Source organism: Eleginops maclovinus, chromosome 3 (genome assembly GCF_036324505.1).
Source record: "Eleginops maclovinus isolate JMC-PN-2008 ecotype Puerto Natales chromosome 3, JC_Emac_rtc_rv5, whole genome shotgun sequence".
NCBI classification, from domain to species: Eukaryota; Metazoa; Chordata; class Actinopteri; order Perciformes; family Eleginopidae; genus Eleginops; species Eleginops maclovinus.
The window spans coordinates 9,367,538-9,393,208 of NC_086351.1; the positions used below are offsets into that span (position 1 = coordinate 9,367,538).

General features: G+C 40.6%; 1 protein-coding gene across 3 annotated transcripts in view; it reads right to left on the reverse strand.

The window, feature by feature from the left end:
• Positions 1-25,671, reverse strand: part of dgkb (diacylglycerol kinase, beta) — a 68,733-nt gene that overhangs the window by 23,307 nt on the left and 19,755 nt on the right. For all 3 annotated transcript variants that reach the window (XM_063880410.1, XM_063880408.1, XM_063880409.1), the window contains exons 8-21: positions 20,685-20,822; positions 17,132-17,181; positions 15,527-15,601; positions 15,196-15,315; positions 13,871-13,988; positions 13,222-13,310; positions 12,771-12,887; positions 12,400-12,498; positions 11,523-11,624; positions 9,311-9,384; positions 8,640-8,714; positions 6,098-6,183; positions 5,413-5,502; positions 4,707-4,867 (exon numbers count right to left, since the gene is read on the reverse strand). In XM_063880410.1, the coding sequence (XP_063736480.1) occupies positions 4,707-4,867; positions 5,413-5,502; positions 6,098-6,183; positions 8,640-8,714; positions 9,311-9,384; positions 11,523-11,624; positions 12,400-12,498; positions 12,771-12,887; positions 13,222-13,310; positions 13,871-13,988; positions 15,196-15,315; positions 15,527-15,601; positions 17,132-17,181; positions 20,685-20,822 (1,394 nt within the window). The remainder of the gene's footprint in view (positions 1-4,706; positions 4,868-5,412; positions 5,503-6,097; positions 6,184-8,639; positions 8,715-9,310; positions 9,385-11,522; positions 11,625-12,399; positions 12,499-12,770; positions 12,888-13,221; positions 13,311-13,870; positions 13,989-15,195; positions 15,316-15,526; positions 15,602-17,131; positions 17,182-20,684; positions 20,823-25,671) is intronic.

The window sequence follows — 25,671 nt, forward strand, 5'->3', positions numbered from 1 at the left end:
TTACATATGTTAGGATGGTGTGACTGAGAGACGCTCCACCAGAGTGTTAACACCATCTCAGTCTGGTAAGACTGTTATCTAGCTTTTAAGTGTGAACTTACACAATAATAGTTTATTTAGAGTAAACCTATATGATGTAGTTCTCTAGAAGAGACTTTTTTCTGTGCATTTTATCCGGCATGTGTTTTGTGTTGTTAAAATCTGTCATTTTCTGCTGCCTCAGAAGCCACATTTGGGAGGGAAATCTTTATTCTTAATTTACCCAGAACAAGTTGGTCTTAAAAGACGATCAGAAACTAGACAACTTTGTGCAAAGTGTTAATTTAGATGTCTATCTACAATAGTGAAATTTAAAATCAAAATGCATCAGATCATGAGTGGAGTTATAAATATCAAGTGATCAGATATTATCATTTTATCTCCACTTGTTGTTACAAGATGACATACCAGATATGAAGTATTAGTTTAGCATTCAAATGTTTAATTTTGTAATCATTTATATTTTTAGAAAGCTGATTATGATTCTGCTTTGACTTTTTCTATTGTATGAACCTGCATATTGAACTTCTGCCTGAGTAGTAACTTAGTATATTGTATAATTAAACATAACATTCATACAAGCTGTTCAATGTAAAGAAGTAGTGTACATGAAAACTAAATATCTTTGAGATCAATTATGTCATAAAGTATGGAGAGAACTTTTGTCAACAGATTGGGAAGTGTCACGTAATGAAGTACAAAGGGACGCAGACACTTTCTTTAATTTACACTTCTAAGAGTGAGAAGGAAAATGCTGCCAAGGCCTTCATGAAAAACAGACCAAACTTTGACAAACTCTGAAAACATTTTAGGAAAGAGTAAGAGAAAGTTGCTGTAAACTTTTTGAATTGGTTCCTCTCTCGCTCTCCCTCCCCTCCACTGAAGCAATCTGTTTTGACCCACTCCATTTTTGAGTGGCAGTATTGAAACAGCACCTACAGGGAGGACCCCCTGCTGGCTCTCTGTACAGAAATTTAGGAGAAGCCAAAAGAGAAGAAAAAAAAAAAATCAATGGAGCTTTGCTTGATGTCTCTTCAAGACGCTGTAAGCAGAAGACCAAAAGAATTCTTCAAGATCCCCGCAGACTCACCTCACGCTTCCAACGAGAGCCAGAAAGGTGAGATGATGGATATATCTGAGAGAGTGTAACTTGATTTTCTTACAAACAGGACAATAGCTGCAAGAAAGAGAGCAAAAGCAGGGAGAGGTTGTCTCCCCTTTGGTTTGGGCTCTATTATCTGAGATCTGTACAAGTGGAGCTGTGGCTTTTGCAACAGCAAACAGCGATTTCAAGCAGCTACCAGTGGACGAAGCCCTTTGTCGTCCATGCAGCTTTGAGTGCTTTCAGTGGCAAAACTTTTGAAACAAACCAGCCCAACACTGCCTTGTAGCTAAACCTCAACATCACAAAGATAGATATTTGAATATATATATAAGTTATATGATTTTAGATCAAAACATTGTTGATATGCAAAATACATATAAAATATAAATTGAACTTTAATAAAAAATGTTTTTTATTTTCAAAATAACAAAAAGGCAAGCTACATTTTTTTATTTTACAAAAAAATCAACACAATATTGAGCAGCTTTTAGTTTTTTCTACTGAACAGGTTAAATGTCTCAGCCACTCCATAAGGTGTGGTTTAATAGATGCAGACCTTTCAATAATGTTTTATGTTAATTCTACATGTGTAATCTAAAGTTTATTGAGGGGATGTGTATACTTATTTAGTTTGAAACATTGTTGCTTTTGTCTGAAAACACTCTAGTATTCATTTTTAGGCCTTTTATGTTGCCTTATAATCTGCAACTGAAAGATTTGCTTAGAAACTGTTGATGAAGCTTATAGGAGGTAATAGAGAGCTCCAGCACAGCTAGTACATGGAGATCGTGGTGAGCATTAACTAATGTTTACAAGGTAGAAGAATTAAACTTAAACTTTCTAAATCATAAAAAGGGATGAAAGGTCTTCAGGCGCTCATAAAGAAATCTGCTAATGAAGATCATGTGATCTGATTAAAAGCTTCAAAATATCTACTAAATGGAAACTGTGTTCAACTATACATCTTAAAACATCATCAAACAGCAATACCTAAACAAAATGTGTGAGTCCCACCACCAACACATGTCGGACACATTCACACCGTCAAGCCTTGACCCCCTTGCGGCAGTAGGACATCGTCCGCTCACTCACTCCCTCTCTCCCTCTAGCTGCCCTCAAATAATTACCAATGTAAAAATCTGGCACCCAAATTAATACAGGACATGTGTAATGTCCTCTCATAGCTCAAAGTTTAGTCCAATTATGAGTGGGCCCCAGCGGTTTGATGTGCCTTTCACTACGGGGCAGAGTAATGGCTTTGACAGGAGCGCCAGGGTCATTAAGGCGACTGACTGCATTATGGTAGTGGAGCGGGCTCAGTCATTAGTTCTGTCTCTCACCCCTGGCCCTGATTGAGATCATTACACTTCACGTCACTTCCACATCCTCCCAAAGGGATGGCCACCATTAATTCTCAATCCGAAAGGGCCGTGGCAGTAGGTTAGGTCGAAGGGATTTACAAAAAAAAAGATGGTTCTCCTTTTTTTTGGAACAATCACCTGAGAATGACTTGCGCTGGAGAACAATTCAGTTTGTTTGTCAGCTGCTGACACTAGTTATTTGAGAGGTATGAGAGCAGTCGGATAAATATAAACTCATAAGGAACTTCTCTTTAAATGACTTCAGACTCAAGGTGTTGACACTGCTGCTGATCTTTTGATTTCTACATTGTCATTACAGAAACAATATACTCTTCATCTGCATAATCTCTGAGGAAATTATTAGCTTGACTTGTCGTGTAATCTTTATTATAATTTCAGTTTTTTTCATTCGAACGGAAAGTAAAAAAAATGGATGCAAAAATGTGTCACAAAATATTATATCACACTCAAACCCATAGAGAGCTCAAAGTCTTCGTAATCCCCCACAAACAACTTCATTTGTCATCATCACGCCGGCTGGGCACTAATCCCTCTAACAGAGGAGAGACAATATGGCTTATAATCACTTCATGAACCGAGCACGCCAAAGCTGCTTTCTTTGGTTCAGCAACAATGAATTAACCGGTCCCATTAAAGCACAAGGTTGCAGTGGTTTTTACGGTTTTATAGCTTAAGGTAACGGCGTGAATGACTTTTAAAAGAAAGACAGGGGATGCATTAAAAGCTACAACATTTTTTAAGTGCTCATTAAATCTCTGCATTTCTTTACTCATCTTCAGTCTCTTTTTCCAAACCTTTGCAACCCGACTCTGATCCTGATCGATCAATTTGTGCCATGTAACTAATTATCTGCTTAACATGGAAATACACAAGGGTGGACATAATTTATTCCTGAATTTAATGTACTGCAAAGAAATGCAAACATCAGATTCTGAAAAGTCTATTTTCTTACACTTGTCGTTTTTAAAGCCAGTTCTCTGCTAGAACATCCCCTATTTAAATTTGCTGTGTATTTTTCACGCTCTGACTCACCTTACGCAACCTTAAACGAAGCCACATCAAGTCACAACAAATGAACTAAATCTGTAACTTGTGTGTTTGATATTTATACAGGGCAATGAATACACACACACAGATGTATTCCACACTTTTTACTTTCCCTCCCCTCACCGTAGAGTAGGATCAGCACTGCAGACAGATACCAGCCATTGTTCTCCTCTGTCACAATGTTAACAAGACCTGTCCCCTAATATCCTCCAACATCGTCATTAGAGGCCCAGGCTGGAGATGTTATTCAACTAACATTTGTAAGGCCATGCATCACTTATGTCCCTGCCACAGTCTGTACACATCTCACAACACAGAGTGGCTCCCTCCTCTGCCACCTGCAAATGTCAATTACCATATTTCCCCCTGACATTTATCAGTAATGGCTAACATGAGCTACGTGAAATAAGTGTCATTATGTTGGAGATGGACAGAAGGGGTGCTGACGGCTGCGTCACACCATGCAAAGACACAACAAGGCTTGTTTGTCAAATCAGAGCTGGTTGAGGCTTGAGCACATCCCAATAAAGGCCTAACCACATTGTAATCAAAACAAAAAATGGATGAATGATTATGCTGCTCCTGCAGGAAGTGTGTTTAAAAAAAGATTTGACTCAACCTTTAATAATATTACAAAGTACCTTATTTTAAGTGTGTCAGTCCAGCCTTCCTTATTTATTTCTGTATTTGGGTTAAGCTGTTTACAGGCACCTCTGCTTTTCTGCGACTGAGTCTCTTTGTTGCGATCAAAATTAAGTTGGGTGTGAAAAGCTTGAAAAGCTGCCATATGCTTCCTCCAACAGCAGTGCAAAAGGGTTCCACCACTGTAACCTGCTCTCACAGCCAAGTATGTTTCTCTTTGTGAGGTGATGATGGGTCATTGTGGTTAATGTGGAGCTTTTTGCCCTCTGAATGCCTTTTAAATCAACACATCAACTGCATCCTATCTAGGAACATAAATTACGTGTATCTGTAAAACGTTGTAATGCAGGAACAATGCGACGTTTGTCAAATTATTTAAATTATGAACTTTAATGGAGCTGTATGATTTTTACAGTCAACCCAAGACCTTTTAATATACATAGAACTTAAGATTCCCCTTCGTCAGGAATATTGACTGAAGTCGGACTCACCACTCCGATGGAGAAGTAGTTGTTGACGATACTGTAAGGCACCGGGTCGCCTCGCTCCTCTTTGTCTGTGGGCGTGACGTCGATCTTCCAGCGGTCCAGCATCAACTCCGAACTGTTCTCGATGTCCCGCATTATCTTCAGGAGGCTCTCGCCCTCATAGCCTCGAGAAAACAAACCATAAGATGTGTGTTAAATGTGTGGAGAACACATTGTGAAACTTTCCTGATGGTTTGAAGTGAAATTTCTGCAACTAGAAAATACATTATTAACCTTTTTTTTTTTTACTAATTATTAACTTTTGATGTAATTCATAACACACTTTTAAAGCTCTAATATTTTCGAGATGTTCTCATTTACCCTCAGACTGTTTCTGATTTATAATAGAGTAAAGAAAGGTTTTTAAATGTAATGAAAACAAATATTGGCTTTAAAAATGCATCTAGTGCATCAATGTGTTTTTCAGTCTAGGTGCCACTTGAGTGTGAAAGTCTATGTTGATAAATCAATCACGTTCATTCAAATTTCAGTTTCCCAAATGTGAAAATATGCTGCTTTCTTCGGTCTTATATGACTTGAAACTTATCTTCTATGTGAATTTCTTGAAACAATGTTAGTGATAATTAGAATACAAATGCAGGGACTCTATAGTACTCTCTAACTATGAATGGAATAAGGGGAGTTGAGGCGATGTATTTCCTGTCAGTACCTCCTCCCCATCGCAGACACCTTGCCAGGTCGTTGCCCGTGCCAAGAGGAAGTATACACACGGGGGGGTTCCTGTCCAGGTTGGCCTTATCTGGGGGAGCGGGACAAATATTACAACACGAAGCGAAACAAGGCCAAACCAAGAAAACAAACTCACTGCAAAGACAGAACCAAATCCATTTTGCGGCCGCATTTATAAAACTACAAGTCAATATGAGCATGGTACAGTCTATTTCAGGAGGCCGTTATTACCACTCTTTGTTTTGATTGATAAAAAATTGAGGCAATTTTTCAGAGAAAGAACAAGTCACACGTCTTCCACAACCAATAAAGGAGGGATGGTGTTTTTTTTCCTTCACAAATGATGACTTGGTTGTTGTTTTCAAACTCACGTAATCATGCCATTTACCACCCTTGAATACGCAGGTTTGGACTTAATGAAAGTGTTTCTATACAAACCATAAAGTACGCTTCATAATTTCAGCCAGAACAGCAAGAGCTGCTGCTGGCTTTGAGAACTAATAAAAACACATTACATTTAGCTAAAAAAGGAAATTGAGTGTTAAAAGTTCTACCAGGTTGTAGAAAGGAGTTTGTAATCTGTGTGAAATAATTGATGGAAGTAGATTCTTAATATCGTTGTGATGACGTAAAATATTATAAATTGTATAATGTGTCTTCTGTACCTATAAAGTCCAGGATCCATCCCACAGTGCCGTCTCCTCCGCAGGCCAGCACTCTGAAATCAGGAACATCTCTGAAGAAGTTCAGCCTGCAACAAACACAGTGAGATTTGACATTACGTTTGTTTCCATCTTTATCCTGTTATTGTATATTTAGAATTCTTATTGGACAATTTATCTACCTAGAAATGTTTTGTGGTCTGTTCTTATACAATTTGTACTAAAATAAACCCCAAAATATATTGTATTAAAACTGGTATATGGCTGAAGTTCTTTACCCTTCTGTTTTATTCACATTGATTTTACTTCCTCATTTTTGTGTTTTCAAAAATCAGCAAGTGTCTCACTTTCACACAGCAGTCATGAATGAGTCCTTGATCCAAAAAGTATTGTAGCAAATAACTGATAAATAACTCTATAGTAGGAAATAACTCAATAAAAATGGCTATAAAAGCATTGTTATTACACCAAAAATGTAAATGATGTTATATGCTATATATGAACAACTCTACAATCAAATGTTTCTTTAAAAGTTATTCAGTCACAGTTTGATGATTATGTTGCCTCAAGAACAGACTCTTATAACTTTGAGGAATGCAATGGGCGTTCCTGATTCTGTTGCAAATTGAATACAGTTAGCAAATCCTTAGTTCTGATACTAGGTATTCCCTTTTAAGAAATAAACAAAATATGACATGACGGATCATGAGTCCTTTATTTTGATGAAAATATAGATTTGTTCAGGTGTTGAAGGCTAATGAAACTGATCAGCTTTTCTCTCATCACTAACAAAAGAAACTGCAGATCAGGAGGATATATTTGATCCTACTGCCACTGAACACTGCTTCACTGCAAACCCCCTCTAATTCCACAAAATAACACATGTCGCATTGACAATTATTCATTCGGTGAGTTAGCCTGCCTGTTCGAGGGCTAATTGGATTATGACAGGCAATGTTCAGTCCAACTTCTTCCGTTCCTTCACAATAACAAAGCCCTAACTGAATGAGCCAGCCTCTGAGCCTCGTATGGCGGGTAAATGATTCGCTCAATTACTCTCCAACTGGGACCACAAACCACATTAGACGCAAAACAGACGGCCGCGAACATGAAAGGCAACTTTGGGGATATTTAAATACCAAGAAACAAACACTTAATTTGCCGTAATTGCGTTAGTGAGGCAGCTAATTGACAGCAGTGCGTGCGGCTGCTTCGGCCTGCAGTGTCCGACGGTGACCGCTCACCTCTCTAATGTGTGCGGCAGTGAGCACACTTTACTAAATGTTAACAAGGTTACAGCGGGGTAAGGTCATCTGGAATGTTGTCAGCGCTGAGGAGAAGCTCTGGGTTTGATCTCCAGACAGCAGACGGGCTGCAGGTGATGTTTCAGGGAAAGCGCAGGGACACCAAAAGGAGAGAGACAAAACAGTGGACACAAGGTCAGCCCAAAGAAGTTGCAGCTCCGTTGGTTGGCACAATCTGTGGCATGGGATTTGTGCACCCTGCCTGTACCGCTGTGAATTTATTTTCATGAGCCGTTCTGAGATCTAATCAAAGCCAAACAACGTGGCGGCACGGCAGAGAGAAATTCCTGTATGTTAGGTGCCACCAAAGTGGTGAAGGAGCCTTTTGCATGTAAATGATCCATTCATTTTCCTAATCACAGATGTGAACCATAGGAAACCCGACGCTGGCCGCGCCTACAGCCTGCGGAGAGCTCCTCGTCTGTATGCATGATCACATGTGGTATGGTGAGAGTTTCACCCCTCTTTATCCATCACTCATCTGTGTCACCGGCTCTCCCTTCACATACGGGATTATGCATATGGAGCCACCGCTCGTCTGCCGCTACAGCATGATGCTGGCGTCTCCAGGATTTGTTATGTGTGAACTCACCTCATTTGTGTCTGTGCTGTGTGAGGGAAGCGAGTAAAAGGTGTAATGATAGGGTCTTTCTTGCATGTGATCTTGGTTATTATATGTGAGCAACAACAGCCTGTTTGTAAACAGAAGTTCATTAGCAGATACTGTAGGATTTGTTAGTCTTTCCTTCTTTCTATCTTGATGTTTACAACAATTCCCATTATATTAAAGCATTTAATACACAAATTGATGGTAGCAGGATTGTATTTTCCTTTATAATATTCACATTTTAAGGTTGTGTTTTTAACTTAAACCTTATTTTTTGCAGTCCATTGCTTCTCTTCTTTTTATTTTGAAATAAAAAATAAGTTAGAGAAACGATTTGTCTAACTCAAGATGCTCAAAGACTAATACATTTTGAGCATCTTTATACTTTACTCAAGTATTGAGGATTTCATGCTACCCTATCATTCTACTCCACAAATTTAAGAGTTACTTTTACCATCCTTGAATACGCAGTATTTAAGAGGAACGTTTACAACACTACATTCATTTGAATTATTACAGCAAGCGAAACAGTTTTTGATTAACATATGTGCACTATATGTTGTTTTAAGACAGGGTTGAAAAATAATTGAATCTACAATTTAGTGATCGTTCCTCGTTTGAACATACAACTTACCCTGGCATGGGTCCATTCTTGGCCAGGTTGTACACTTGTCTTGGGTTCAGAAGATACTGGAACTTTCTGTATATCCTAAAAGAGTGAATATGCCGAGAGGTTAAAAAACATCGAGATAACAAACAGAGATACAATGCAATGATTTGTTTCAAACGATACAGATAACACTTGTGATTAGGTGGATTAGGTGTCAAATATTGTCCAGTAAGCGGCGACACAGGCATGCATCCAATCAAAGCAGGATAAGGCAGTGGACTGGGCAGTGGGGTGGGACATACCCAAAGTCCCCTTGAGGAGAAATCATTAGAAAGACTAATTCATTTTAATTTCAATTTCATTATATCAACTGGCTGAAGTCATATTTTGATCTCATAATTTAAACAAATGAGGGCCGGCGTAATAAGTAGTGAGTGAATATGTTTCAGTAATAACCCAATTAGCCTTGGGTTAAAGAAGGGGGACCAGTCAGGGACGTGACAGTGAGGAGGGTGTCTGTGCAGGGCCGACGGTGAAGGCGGTCGGCGCTTTAGGTTAGTGGTATTGTGTTTTTGTTTGACTAAGTAAGCCTGAAGCACTTGGCAGCCAGAGGCCATGCTGCCGCTTCCCTCTGTGGCTGAGAAGCGCGGCTTCAGAGGCCTCTTGTAGCATGTTGAGACAGATTGTGTACTTACCTCTCTCCCTGCTTCCCTCCGCTTTTTGGATTGACAAACACTAGCAGAGGATGAGTGCCCTCTATTGTTGTGATCTGAAAGGGAGATGTCAAAACAAACCGTTGGTGTTTGGAGACTGCAGGATGCTTCACAGGAATTCACTTTCAAGCCATTTCCCTCAGACGTTTTATCGAGTATATACGGCACTTCCAAGCAATGCCAGTCATCTGTTTTATTTCACAGTTTTCCTGTTTCATTGCAGAGGTGCACAAGTGGTACCTGGATACGGCAAAGTGTGGCCGCTAACCGATTCTTTGCCTGAGTCCAAATGTAATCTTGTGTTAATTATAATATCCAATTATAAAAGGAGAACAATGATGAAGCCCCAAAAAATGTATTTCTAAGGTAAAATAAATCACATAAATGTTCCCTTTATGTTGAGTTTTGGTCAGATGATGTTAAGGATCCCAGGAAAAGGCTCAAACCAACAATGTATTAGTCCGCATGTTAATCATTTCCTACCCTGTCTGTGGCACCCAGCCCAAAGCCTGATCTTTCTGTAGGTCACATATCCGTAAAACAGCTCACAAATATCAGGTTCCTTTTTTAAATGGCTCAGAACATTCCTTGAGCAGCTGAGCACTGCCACTTTTAAGAAATGTAACTCAAACAAGAGTTAAAAGAGTTGTGTTTTAGGACAACAATAGAGCTCTATGGCAAATAGGAAAAGGATTATCTTCCTGCTGTTGATAAGAAACTATAGAATTTAGAAAGCAAAACCTCACGGTAACTAAATAATATTGCACTTTTTCTGCAAATCACTCCTCAGAAGTTATGAAGGCCGATGATACGAGATGCCAGGTATCAGGTTTAAGCAGACAGTAAAACAACCCATCTTTCTCTCAGCTAATCGATACTCTCAACCTGATAAATCATGATTCACAATTCAGTCTCAGTAGTTATTTGTCACTGCTTCCTAATTGGCAGGGCAGTTTGTCTCACGTGGGGGGGGGTTTTCTCGGAGCGGTAGAGAGGCTGTGGACAGACAGAGCCTGCGGTGCCGGAGGCCAAACTCACAAATCGCCACATAAACAAGCTCTAATCCAGCGGCCCTGTTTGGATCGCTCTTCGTGCAGTTAGTCTGCGACAACTCGCCCCGTGCTCTCCCTGACACAGATTAAGCGCTTAACTCCCCCTGTCCGCTATCCCAGCAGGCCGAGGGTGAATTAATGAGCTCCCTGTCCAGTCCAGAGTGATCCATTACTTCCTGTAATTATAAATAATAATCTTGATTATTATGCTGGTTAGCCAGAGAGGGGCATAGATGGATGTGCCTGGGATATGATTCATCATATTTCTCTCACAGCCATGAGTAGACGAGCAGTCGCCACAGACAGCGGCAGGTTTCCATCGGCAGCATGCTGGCTGACAGATATTAGAGAGGATCGGCGCAGACTGAGCTCTGCTGTATAATACTGAGTCCCAGCAGCGCCTGCAGAGCCCAGTCGTAGTTCCCAGCACCAACTGCAGAGGTTATTGTCAAAACAATATAGGTCTGTCTATTTTCAAACAAATGTCTTTCTTCAAATACGTGTTAAGACTGATGGGCTCGAACTGGTGCAGAATGCAGCAGCAAGTTCACAAGAAATCAACCAAGTTTTATTAGATCCATCAGTTAATGGTAAAGGTTGAACTTCAGAAAAAAAGTGGGACAGGCTTTTACTGTTTTAGGAAAGAAATCTTCCATTACACCAGCTTTTGATAATTTTTACTCTCTTTACCCTTTGCAGCTGTTAAGCTCCCTATTGCTCTGATTGAAGTGAAATTATTTAATTATTTTGTATAATTACTGAAGTTGTGACTCATTTTACTACTACTTCCAAAATAAATTCCTAAAAAAAGGGATCAAAAGAGAAAGTCTTGTTGAGATCTGGGAAAAATACAGCCAGGCTGCGAAATTATTCTGGAAATACTTGTTTGTATAACTCTTTATTTACCATCTTAACGTTTTGAAAAGTTGTTCCGAATTCAAGTCTGCAAATGCTTTCCCACCACAGAACAACCTTATTTTGACTGAAATCAATATCTAAAAGGAGATTTAGATCAATATTTGATCAAATTTAAGTTATCTATGTGTGTGCACTAGAGCATTGCAGTAGGGTGCAGATAAATTGTATCAATGTGAATTAAAGAATGAAAATAGTACACAGAGGGGAGGGTAGAAAATTCTAACCTGCAGTCCTTGGCCGTCCACTGTGACAGAGTTGGCTCTCTGCATCTTCCCCCGGCTCGACTGACTGGACCGGGAGTCTTTCCTCAGCGTCGACTGCCTTTCCTGAGGTCAAAAGTCAAACAGAGAGGTTGTTGGGGGCTCAAAAAGGATGGTTTCCATTGTTATGATGTGATAAACAACATAAAATAACAGATAATAAAAATAATGAACGAGTTATTTGGCATCTTTTTAACTGAAATTCCTTCATGGGAGCCAAAAAAAGATTTTCCGCAGCATTTAGACCGTCGTGAGGAATGCTATAAAAGATAATTGTATTTTTTAGGGCAGTAAATTCCCTTAAAATTACGTATCCATAAACCTACATCAAAAACTTTAATGTGGTGCTAATAACATGAGAAATAGAGACAAAGTTTAGAAAGGGCAGCAGAGTAACTTAGTATAGTTTATTATCAGATGATGATTTTCAGACATTTTTCAGCTCTGTGTATAAAAGACTAGCATATGACATAAGTTATCTGTTAGAATCCAATAAACATGCAAAAATAGGAAATCATTAAAAAATATTTTGTCTGTTGCCCTCATTGAGACAAGCTGCAATGTGTTCTGTTGTACAACACTTTATTACATTTTCTTTTATATCAGGCAACTATTGTAACAGCGGTCAAAATGACCAAACAGAGTGAATATTCCTTGTAGAGATATTTAATGAGAAATTTATGGATTTGAAACACTTTGTAAATAATCTCATAAAATCACTCTTTCAGAGCTCAGTAGGAGACCCCAGGCTGATGATTGCATCCTCAGAAAACTACAATGTCAAATAAGGTTATCCTCACTCAGCCACGGGACCGCTGACCAGCGAGCAGAGAAATCTTACCAGGACGACGGGGCAGATTGAATTTGGGGGCAGGATGTGATCCTTCAGGGGTCCGCAGTCACACTCAGGTTTCACATGGGAGGCACACTTGTTATGGAGCTGGAGGAGGTGGCAGTGGTTATTAACAGCGAACGTGTGTCAATAACAAAACACGTGTACTTTTTCAGATATATGCACAGGATTTATTTGCATTACTTGTGTCAAAGCTTCTGTTTTATTTTCTATTAACTTGCAACAAACAAGTGTTTTCTGGGTGTAAATTGGTGAGATGACTTGTGAGGTATCTGAGGTGCTAAAACGAAACCCTAAAAAACAAGAAGCAGTGGGAATATAATGAGGAGGTGGCTGCCTCTCCTCAGGTGGTGGCTTACCGTGATTTGACACCACACACAGTGGAGCCCAGTCAGGCCCTGGTAACACTTAACGGTTTTGTGACACTTGTCACACTTGGTGGGGCAGTTCCCTTCCACCCAGAAATGATGCATTACCTGCGGGAAAGAGGGAGAGACAGAAGAAGTGAGAAAAGAAACATGGTGCAGAAAAACAAGATGTATACAAAGGCACAAGTGACACAACAATTAAAAAGAGTAAGAAGGAAAGAAAACAAGCAAGAAGGAAAGAGAAAACACCCAGGAGAGAATCAGAAAGGCCAGACAAATGATGCCATCTGTGTCTTTAAACTATGCTTGTCCTGGTAATTAGAAATGCTAAGTAGCAGATCGAGTTTTAATTCCATTAGAAGAAGAGAAGCCCTCAACCAAAGCCCCATGGAGCATCGCTGATCCAAGCGTGCCGATTGGTAAACACTCCAATTGGACGCACCTCTGTGTTTTTCTTGGACTTGACATAGGTTTTGATGCAAGACGGAGGAGCGCGAGCCACGCAGCGCTCATGCACTGTGTACTTGCAGACTGGGGAAGAAAATAAAATGCAATATAAGACTTTCGACTAGGAAAAGACACAACAGAGAGGGAAAAATAGACCTTTCATACATTTAATGTATATCAGTGATATACACCGAGGTTTGAGTATTGTGTTTGTGAAATCTGCACTGAAGTTTCTTTAGCCACTATTTTGTGAAAAGCAGCCTCTGTAAAGGGTGTGGAGTTGGTGCAATGTATGAAAAGGGAATATCATTAAACACAAGAAGGCTTCATTCACACTGCTGTCTGAATGTTCTTTTTCACATTTTCTGCACATAGTGTTTGAGAGAGCTCCAGAAACGACTTTAAATCAACATGTGACACTAAAGTTCTTGGTTAAACCTCATAATTACAACTGTTTTCAAAGGGCCAAGTGAAAAATGAGACGGCAATTTTTTAAGTAAATTTAATCAGAGTGAAACACCCATATTAAGTTCACTGCAACAGACAACACTGGACAGACAGTAATGGCCAAGTGTAATGCATTTCTCTCTGTCTGTGCCAATCAATGTATCGGTCGAACCCTTAATGTTAAGTGAATTACTCACAGGAGCAGCAGAGTCCCTGTTTCCCCAGCCCAATTAGCATGTTGAGACACAGGTTACAGTAAGCCGGCTTGTTGAAGTGCTTCAGCCTCCACACGTGTTGCCCGTCATCTTTAACATTCTGAAGCAGAAACACAAATGATTTTTATCATTTTACATTCTGGTGGAAATATCATTCGCTAATCATGTCACTGATTTAATTGTCATTAAACTTGTTTATTAATCTTTATATTTTAATTTAGTCCTTTCAGTCAAGGCTCAGGACAAGTTTTGCCATCTACGTTTGCAGTAATATTCATTCATAAAAAATGACAATTGGTTGTGAAGACTGCTGAAGCTGGTCCAATGATTCCATCTAGTGGAAGAAATAGGAACAGCAGGCGCTCTGAGTTAGGGAAGTTCTCAGGAAGCCACTGGGGATCACTTCATCCTTTACTAAATTAATTATGAGTTTCACAAAATGAATTAATGATGATGAGGAATGATTTTGTGTTTACATTTACAGTGAACTTTTTTTAGGTTATACGTGAAGTAGCATGGCCATAAATCAAAAATAAAAAAACGTCTGTATTTTAAGTTCTAGTAAATACCAGCAGAAAAACTTTGTAAGGTAACATGAGCTGAGGAGAGTCGTTAAACACTTGTAGGATGCAAACAAAAATATCAGGTTCGTTTTTCCAGGGTGTTTGACCCACAAACAGTGTAGAGACCTTTCTAAAATAACACCATGATTCAAGTCATTATAAGTTTGTATGTAGAGAAATTAAAATCAATGAACCATATACGGTGATTGGTCATTTTTCAGGGTTATGTCTCAACTTCTTTTGTTAGGATTTCCAAAATTGTGGTGTACAGACTCCAGTCACCGGCAGGATGAGTTGTGAACCCATGACTTTTATTCTAGGCCCACCATAAGGTCAAGATTTTCCATCAGCCTTTGCGGGTAAAAGACTTGACATGTTAGCCTGCTGATGTCAGCATTCAGCACAAATCACAGCTGAGTCCAAATACAACTCTTCAGTGACGCTAGCGTGGCTGTAAACTGTTACTCTGATGAATGAACATTTTGATATTGTTAGGTTATTGTAAAATGGAAACGACTTATACCATACATTTTTTTACTTACTTGTACAAGTAATGTAACTATTTGAATATTTACTCCTACTCCATGTAAGAGATTTCAACTGATGAAGACAGAGCTGTGTCAAACCTGGAAGCAAATCATTTAAGGTGATCCAGTTTTTATTTTTATACAAAATGCCCTTTCTAAAACCTTCTGTCTTGTAACATTACAAGAGAGTGGTATCCCTATGTCTCTGTGGGCTCACCGTCTCCAGGCCCAGTAGAACGAGCAGGGGGATGGTAGTCATGCCTCCCTGGATCCACTCCTCCAGTGACACCGTGCCATCGCAATCATAGTCTATCTCCAGCATCATATCCTGCAGGATCTACAGTAAAGACAAAGACAGAATTAAAAAATATGTATTATTCGGTAACATCCTTTAGCGTTAAAGTCCTGCCACATGTTGGGAAAAACAAAAGCTTTCAGATAGCTGAGGAGGTGTCTGGTTATATGCCAAGAGGTTTGCCAGACAGGATATTATTTTCAAATTCCCATCATTACTGATTTCTGTCAACTGGGTGAAATGTATCTCTTACAGGTTTCAGCTCAGTCACGTCCCACTCCAGGTACTCGGCTACATGCATCATCTGGGAGATAATGTGCTCCAGCTCCTGCGGCGAGACCACAGACAGTCAATTAGAGACACAAAAATACAGTGTTTACCTTTCTGTATATTGCAGCCTTACAAGTTGATGTCCCTTTATGTCTCTGGCGTGAATAGACTGATGAGCAGTGTGTAATAGTAGGTTAGGAATGCCATTCTCCCGCACAGAAGAGATGCAAAAGAAAAACAAAGGCAGCGTGGGAAGAGCTCCGAGGCTGACGGTTTAATTACAATGGTTACTTTTAAGGGGGGGGGGGGACTAAATCACCATGAAGCACTTGGACTTCTTTAAGATGTTAAAAAACAAATCAAGATCATGTTTCTTTATTAAATTGTATCATTGTTATTATCTTTCAAATCTGGGTCACACACAGTGAATATTTCTCTTTCTCTGAGCGCTCTCTCCTCTTTTCACTACACTCCCTATGCCAGCTTATAATGGGATACTAATAATAGAGTACATTACAAAACCTCTCCACACACTCCACCCCTGCTCCCTCCTACTTAACCCACCACTCCATTTTATGCACTTTCTATACTTGTACACAAAAGCGCTGGTGCCCTTTCATTCATAAATATAACGTCTTACTTATCTCTTGGATATTTGGTTTTCTGTCATATTCCTAAACATGTGTTGGAGTAGAAAATGTAAAGAACGGCAGCAAACAGTTTGTGTATTTGTATTACTTAACCCTCAAGTACTTACAAGTACATAGACAGACCGATGTTACTACTCATTATGCAAAATGTCCCCATTCAGAGCTCTGTCTTTTACTAAACTTTGCTTATTTTAATTATAATGACGGGGCAGCCTTTTAATGGTGTCGTGGTTAAGTTGAATTTGAACAGTTTGAGTAATTTAATCAATAATAGAGTATACAATATTCATTGATAGGAAAATGTACCTTTAAAATGTTCTCTTGATATAAATGCAGTCAAGTGAAAAGTACCGTATTCTTTACTTATTTGTTGTTAAGCAGAAATAAAGTGGCTTCAAATCTAAACATTTAAGTACCTCAAAATTGTACCGACATTTACGAAACACTTGATTAAATGATTACCCATTATTATTATTATTACCCAAGAGCTCATGTATTTTTATCATGTGGGTTTGTTTATTTTTATGCATCTTTTTTATCAGTCAAATCATTAACATCCAACAATTATAACGTGCTTAAGGAACACAAACCCTTGAAGAGAAAACGATTCATTAATTAATCAACAGAATAATAATCTGCAATTTTGGTAATGTATGTCGTTGGTAGGAATACTTACCGTAGTATTTTTAGACGGAAACATTAACGGTTTTCAGCTCAATTGTGAAAATATTGTGAGATAATTGTTTTATCAAGAATATAATCAGTAGATAATGATAACTGTCGGGAGAGTGTATCCTGTCATAACTGAACTTTGTGTCTTGAGAACACACAATGAAATAAAACTCAGACATGTCTTCAGCATTATATACAGGGGCAGTATCAAGTTCAATTTTGCGGTTTAGAACATTTAATCCCAGGTGAAAGTTGTTCATATTTACCGAGCTGTCCAAAGACCCATTTCCATCAGTGTCGTATAGGCGAAACATAACTGTGGAGACAAAAGACAACATGTCAATCTGCAGCATCCACAGCCTGTGCTCTACTCCCTGGGGGTCAGTGAACATTAAAAGCAGTTATTGGCGGGAGAAACACAGAATTCACTGCTCCATAAAACAGATTTTATTTCCTCTCGGTACTTCAATGCACGTAAATACAAAACATCTTCATGCTGAAACTTTAAGCGTCCCCCAATTACCACTAAAAAGTGTCACCATGGAAACAGACAGCTCCCACATCACAGCTGTGATTGGCTATTCCTTTTACATCATGGTGATGCGTCAACACCCTCCAAGTCTGTATGTAACAACATTGTGACAATGACAACATGACCTGGCCGCCGATCATTTCCATACTAATGTCTACTCCAAGAGGTGCTATTACCCACCTCTCCACCCTCCCAACACCCCTCTCCACCCTCTCCACCCAGCCTGACGTGATCGAGGTGCAGCAGAGGGTGGGTGCTAACATCACAGGGAGTTGACGTCACATGGCGGTTCGTCAGGCCGCTAACGAGGAGCTAAGTGCCAGTTTCCTGAGTTGGTGTGACCTTTTTTTTGGGGGGTGGGGGGTGGGGAATGATGCTGATGTCTGGCCTTGGGTGGAGGCTGATGGTGTCACAAGGAAGTTATTGCGGTGACCCAAACAGGCCCAAAGATTGGGAAAAATTAAGAGAATTGTTACTTTTGTCCACGGTATAAATGCAGAAAAAAGTTTCCTCTGTGGCTCTCATGAAAAAAATATTTGAATCATTTAAATCATCAAAAACAAATATTTGTCACGACATGGATACAATCATTTTTATAAAATATAAGAATTGTAATTTTATGATTTTTTATGAGCCTTTTCGCCATTGCTTCAACATACTGTCACCCTTAGTTTATAAGAACAGTAGCTGAAACAAGGGAAACTGCACAGGAACAAGTTACATTACAGATTTTCACTTTTTTAAAGTTCATAATATGTACATATGTTTTGCAATGCAAACATCTGAGCTGGATTGCCAGAACATGCTTATTTTAGATGATCCTGCTAAAGTGATAAGCAAAAAAAAAACAAGATGCATTGAAACCAGAGCAGTTCTTAAACTAACCAACAGAGGAAGCTGTCCACCTGGAAAAACAACAGTGGGGCTCGCAGAGTTTGAGAGCGGCAGGGATCCAGGCAGGGGAAGAGCTCAATAAGACATCATCCATAGTTAAGTCCATGATGTGCTAACACACAGGCAGCATCAGTTGAATTATTTAGTCATCCTTGAGCTTAATGAGAGCTACTCTACTCAATAATTCAGGGAATGGATGATTATTATAGCTACACTGAAAAAAGGTCTGATGTCCAATTAAGGGATGTTACCTTGTGAATACATGTGATAAATGCAATTAAGAGATGTGGGGAGATGTGCGAAAAACTGAGAAGAGAGGCTTAATGGGAGCTGCAATGATCGTCTCCAAAGTGTAAGTGGTGGTAGTCAATTAAAAAATTAAGGAAACCAACTTTGATTTTAAGATGAAACAGCTTAATTAATGAATTATTTTTATACCAAAGAGAAAGAAAGGCCAAGAAAGGTCGAGTGTGATTGAATGTGCTTGCTGACCGCAAAATACACCAGAGACTGAAACTCAGATTTTATATAAACAGAGAAAAACTCACAAGTACACTAAAAGCACAACGACAGTACAGAAAGACGGAGATACCAGGCAAATACATAAATGGAAAATAAATATGAATACAAAATCCCAAAAGCACAAATATCCATTTGGTACAAAATAAGGGCTATTATAATTCCTTTTTTTCTTTTCAGGGATCTCTGCTTTCCCAGGGCGTATACTGTATGTCAGGTCGACCTCACAGACAGTAGTTTGTAAGGATGAGCATTATTTAGAGCCTCGAGACGAGACAGAAAATAATTAACTGTTAAACTCAGCTGAGGACCAAGGTAAATGTAGATAATACTCTTGATAAATATTCATGTTTCTTAGATTTTTTGATTCTTTTATGTGCTCTCACTCTTTTGTACCTGAGTCAGTTTGAGCTCCTATGTGTGATTAGGAAGTGTTAAGAGTCTGTTGAGAGATATATTTCACAGTGTCAGTTTTTCTGGATAAGGTAGTTGTTTTTGTGGTTTTATTGATATGTGAATAAAGATTTGTAGACTTAATAGGAAAGAGGGATGGCAAGAAAAGTGGATCCAGGCTTACATTTAATGTGATAAAATCATTTCCAGGGGTGAAAAGTGCTTTAGGTCAAGTAGTGTACTACTACTAGCTGAAAATACTAGTTTTTGCAATCATAATGTATGAAGAATTTAAAAAAAGCACATTTTGTTATAACTAAACTACCCAACAGCATATTTAAGTTCTGCTGAAGCGATTCTGATAAAATGTATAACTATCAACTATGTTTGATACCATGCTGGCAGGTGTCTGTTGACTGCTATTCCAGGTTGTAACACAGATGTAGTCGCACAGTTAAACAGATGTTTTCATCAACTGTGAATCATACAGCAGGTAACCGTGGTAACAGTAGTTCTGCACGATGCTGCATTACCAGATCAGACCAAAACAACCACGACTTACAATGCCTTAAAAGAAACTTTGAAAAAAGAACAAAGGCAAACTTACTTTACTCTGATTTGTGGCCATAGTGTTAGCAACTAGAAGACTGAGGATTCCCAGTTCAGAAAAGAATAGACTCCACCTCATTCATTATTTTCCTATGGCTTCATGTCAAATTCATTTGAATTTTAATTGATCCGTCGATTATTTCCTTAATCCAATTAGCAAGTTATCTGAAAAAAGGAAGTTAATACATGCTATAATACTTTCCTCTGCAAAGGAGGTTATGTTTTTGATTTTTATAGGAAAACGAATGCCCCGATTTTCAGGATTCAAATCACAGGGAAGATACACCAGTATGTTTTAATTACTGTATGCAAGCAGGTTTTGCGGAGGTCTCAACAGCACATAATGGAATAATCCCCCCGACCTCCCCAAAGAAATATATCGGGACCAAATTGGGCTGAAATCTGCATATTTGTCTTTTTTTTTGGGGGGGGGGGGGGGGGAGCGGGGGGGAAGAGTGAAAGAGGCAGTTCTTTTACTATTTTACCTCAACAGCTTAAGCTCCCATGGTAACTTAAAACATGAAAGATTGGTTTCCAAGTGTGGCGTGTTGTTCAATTTCTTTCCAGCGTAACAGAGCAAAGATTCCTGGTTTGTCCTCTCTTGCCCTTTGTCTTTTTCACTGGGCTTCAGTCTGACCTCAATGCTTTCCACCCACTGAGGTTTGACTCAACCTGTGCCATTACTTCTGCCCTTATAGTGGCTCAGGTGGTTATGCATTTTATCTGTTCTTTTTTCTATTCAGTTCAAGGGGGTTCACTTATTCTGCAAGCTATAAACGTGGATGTATTTACTTGACTGTACAACACTGGTTTTCTAGATTCTCAAAGGCATAGGAAAGACTAAAAGCCTTGTGATGTGGAGTGACACTCACACTCCAGCTTGTCCTCAGGTCGCCCGCCCTCCAGCAACGAGAGGTAACACACGATGTCCTTCAGCTGCACCATATCCAGAGGTTGTGGCAGTGCGACGGTCTTCAGAGGGGTCGAGCTGCCTTTGATCAGCTTCAGCCCTGCAGGGAGACGGATATGAAAGGTCAAAACATCCTCCACAATGCTTTTAATGTTAGCCCCACAACCTGCTGGCACGACATTAGTCATACAGTCAGATTGAGCAATGGTGGGTGTCCAGTTCACAAAAGGTGAACCAACTGTCCAGTTTTTGTTTTTTGTTTTTAGAGCAGAGCTGTATTCCTACAAGTGATTTTAATGGATTACACGTCTATACTGTACTACCGTGTTTCAACCTCATCTCATTGTGTTTAAACAGTACAGCACAGTAAAGATCGATACATGATGTAAAGTTATTAATGCTGCCACTATTGATTCACCACTCTGGTTAACTCACAACGGCTAACGTACATCAGCTTGTTGTCAGCAATCTACTAAAGTTCCTAGCTTCAAACTTCATTCAGCTTTTTCATTGGCACTTTAATCACTAGTCCTTCTTTGTGGTATATAAAAAACAGTGCTGTCCCATTTGCATGAGCAACACAGGGTAGAAAGGTATTTGTGTTGTAGAGTGTGCACACTTAAATGTGCCATAGAAAGCATCTATCTGGTATTTTAAATTGTTCTCTGATGTCTACAAAGAAGGTATATAACCTTGGTTGATCCAAAAAATGTCCAGATATGGTTTTACAGGCCCACTGAATTGCCTTATTTGGGGGCTCATTTAAATAATTATGACGAGCTCTGCTCTGATTGGCTGGTTTACAAGGAGCAATCCATAGCTGCCTCAGAGCCCACAGAAGTAAGTGAAGTTCGCAAAACTGTGAGAGATGAACCATGGAGGCTATTGGCATCTAACCTTACATGTTTGAGCCTTTATTGGAGGAGCAAACCGATGAATTTGAATAACAGCGAGTTGGTCGGAGATTGGAGAGCAACGTTACGGTGTGGTAAGTGTTAGCGTTAGTGTTTCCAGTAGCTGGTGTATGCAAATGATGGGGCTGGACTACCGTGTGTGGCGTAACACACAAGGATTGTTGTAATTTGCCCGTTTTACCACTGTGATATGCGTATTCATGATTTGCACATGAAGGACGAAACAATGCCTTTCCGAGAACCAGCACCTTATCGTGGTGGAGAGGTTTGTGTGCCCCGATGAATCTGGGGGCTGTGTTGTCTGGAACCTTGTGTTCCTGGTAGGGTCTCCCATGGCAAATTGGTCTCAGGTAAGGGGCCAGACTAAGATTGGTTCAAAAGACCTCATGACAAACACACATGAAAGCGAGGATACCCGGCCCGGAGGAAGCCCTGGGTCCCCTTCTGGAGCCAGGCCCAGAAGGAGAACTCATCGGACGAGCATGGTGGCCGGGCTTGCCATGGAGCCCGGCTGGGCACAGCCCGAAAAAGCAACGTGGGCAACACCTCCGCTTCTCTGTCCTGTGGGCCCACCACCTACGGGAAACAGCGATGGGGTCGGGTGCGCTGCCAGAAGGGTGGCAAGTGAAAGCAGAGGGTCTCGACAGACCAGACCCAGGCGGCAGAAGCTGGATTTGGGGAACATCACCTCTCTGGGGGGAAGGAGCCGGAGCTTGTGCGGGGAGGTGGAGCGTTACCAGTTGGATCTGGTGGGGCTCACCACTACGCACAGCGTCGGCTCTGGAACCTTACTTCTTGATAGGGGTTGGACTCTATTTTTCTTCGGAGCTGCCCAAGGTTGTGTGTGCTTATGCACAAAACAGCAGCTCAGAGTATTTGGCCTTCTTGGAGACCCTGAAAGAAGTCCTGTATGGGGCTCCTGAAGGGGACTCCTTAGTCTTGCTGCGAGACTTCAAAGCACACGTGGGCAATGATGGAGACACTTGGAGGGGCGTCATTGGGAGGAACGGCCCCCCCGATCTGAACCGGAGTGGTGGTTTGTTACTGGACTTCTGTGCTAGTCATAGATTGGCCATAACAAACACCATGTTCGAACATAAGGATGCTCATAAGTGTACGTGGTACCAGAGCACCCTAGGCAGAAGGTCCATGACAGATTTTGTTATCGTATCATCGGACCTGAGGTCGCATGTTTTGGACACTCGGGTGAAGAGAGGGCGGCGTTGTCAACTGATCACCATCTGGTGGTGAGTTGGGTCAAGTGGCAGGGGAAGCCTCTGGACAGACCTGGTAAGCTCAAAGGTGTAGTGCGGGTAAACTGGGAACGTTTGGAGGAATCCCAAGTCCAGGAGGCCTTCAACTCACACCTCCGGCGGAGCTTTTCAGGCATCCCTGTGGAGGCTGGGGACATTGAACCAGAGTGGGCGGTGTTTAAAGCCTCCATTGCTGAAGCCCTCGAACCTCCTGGTGGACACCGGTGGTCAGAGAAGCTGTCCGACTGAAGAAGGAGGCCTTCCGGGATATGTTATTCCTGGGTCTGTGACCTTCAGCACTCACTGGATCGGTTCGTGGCCGAGTGTGAAGCGGCTGGGATGAGGATCAGCACCTCCAAATGTGAGGCCATGGTTCTCAGCAGGAAACCGATGGACTCTCCACTCCAGGTAGGGAATGAGGCCTTACCCCAAGTGAAGGATTTAAAGTATCTCGGGGTGTTGTTCTCAAGTGAGGGAACAATGGAGCGTGAGATGGGCCGGAGAATCGGAGCAGCGAGAGCGGTACTGCTTTGACGAAAGCTGAGCCAGAAGGCAAAGCTCTCTGTCTACCGGGCCATCTTCGTTCCTACCCTCACCTATGGTCATGAAGGATGGGTCATGACCGGAAAAACGAGATCGCGGATACAAGCGGCCAAAATGGGATTTCTCCGCAGGGTGGCTGGCATCTCCCTTAGGGATAAGGTGAGAAGTTCAGTCATCCGGGAGGGACTCGGAGTAGAACCGCTGCTCCTTCGCGTTGAAAGGAGCCAGTTGAGGTGGTTCGGGCACCTAGTGAGGATGCCACCTGGGCCCCTCCCTAAGGAGGAGTTCCAGGCACTACCAGCTGGGAAAAGACCGAGGGGTAGACCTAGGACCAGGTGGAGGGATTATATCTCTTCGCTGGCCTGGGAGCGCCTTGGAATCCCCCAGTCAGAGCTGGTTGATGTGGCCAGGGAAAGAGAAGTTTGAGGCTCTCTGCTAGAGCTGTTAGCTCCGCGACCCTGACGGATAAGCGGGAGAAGATGAATGGATGGATGGATAGACGAAACAAAGGTGTTTGAGGTTCACGGTTTGTCCATTCAATGTACCGAACTCTCCTTATTCAACTATACCATGGTAAATACACTTTTCCATTCTATGGCACCTTTAATACCACTGACAAGAGTAGTTGCTCCATCAGGCTCATGAAAATATGCAACAGGCCAAAGGTTTGAATATAGAAACAGTTAGTATAGTCATTAGCAATGGCAAACAGGTGTGGAAAATAGAGAAACACACACTGACTGAAAAAAAATGAGAAACAAACATACTTGCTCATCTCTCTGTTGTATCAACTTGTCCAGGGGTACAAATGCTAGCTTAGTTAGCTTAGTCTACATGCTGATATTCAAAATCATTAGCCTACATTAACATGCTTAAATATTAAAATAGCCTGCCTAGCTGGGATGGAAGTTAGGTTAATTACCCCTTTCTAATGTATAAATATTGATGTCATTAACATTTTTGTAAGAATTCCAATTAGGATACTAGGAGTTTTTGAATGCTTTGATGAGTCTGGTTTGGCACTACAGAAAGGGCTGACATTGGTATGTGGCGAGTTAAGAATGAGACCTGGTTGCCATTTCAGGCCATAATACCCAGTGAACTGCAGAAAACAATGTATTGTAGAAATGGTTTGCAGGACTATGACAATAAAGGAGGCCAGCAGTTTTGTGTGCATTTGAAATTCCTTTTTTACCATCGAAGCAGGTAAAGATTGAGATAGTAGTGGACCGTTATGGGGGGGAGCATTCAGCCTAAGGGCAAAGTTTTCCATTTACTGGTCAATCTAATTTCCAGTACTCACTATGGTCATGTGTGTTCAGGGTAATGACTGAAAAGGACATTTTAATACAGGCACATATTCTCACAGGCAGTGTATTCACCCAGCTGCAACAGCCATAAACTCTACTGTCAAATAAGTGATTATGCTGTTTGCTTCCTAAGTGCTTTCATTGGGAAATAATTAATGTTGTAAAAAGAAGACTCCTGTGTGCAGACTAAGCAGTTTGTTGTAGACGGAACATGTTATTTCTCTCATCTGAACTGAGATGAGGATATGGGCTCCATGGTGTGAGCACTTCCTGTTAACATTAGATCAATAAGGCCTAATAAACACATTCACAGCAGGATGCACTGAGTCAGTTCAACACATAATCTGTGAGGTAACTGGGGCAAACAATGCACGTTACATTTAAAATGCAAACAAGTGAATTTGTTGTGATGTGCTGAGTCTACTCACCTTTTCATTTACTCAATAGCCTTTACAGCTTTCTGTTGATATGAGTATGATTGCTGAAGATTTACTCTTTATGAAAATATGAGGTACGATATATAAGATGTAAAAATAGGAGCGACAAGCAGGTTTGAGCTTCGATACAAAAAACATTTAAGTAAAAAAGAGATACAGCATTTTTCAGATTTACCTGTAAAGTATTTCAGAATATGCATGCCAAGGACAATTTATCTGATATTAAGTTAAATGCATCACATTCATCTCCTCATCATGCTAAACTGATGCTAGATAATAGTATATTCATTGCTCCACTGCAGCTTAAACACTGATTTAATAAAAGGTTAGCAACTTATTTTTAGGTTTGAAATAATGCCAGAGTAAAAATCCCCTGCTACAGATTTACAGCTCAGCCTGATGTGCTAATGTGCTGTTCAATTCCCTCAACTGAACGGTAAATGCTGCTTTTGATCCTGCTGTTTAATGACAGGGCAATCTCTGCTGCTGTAA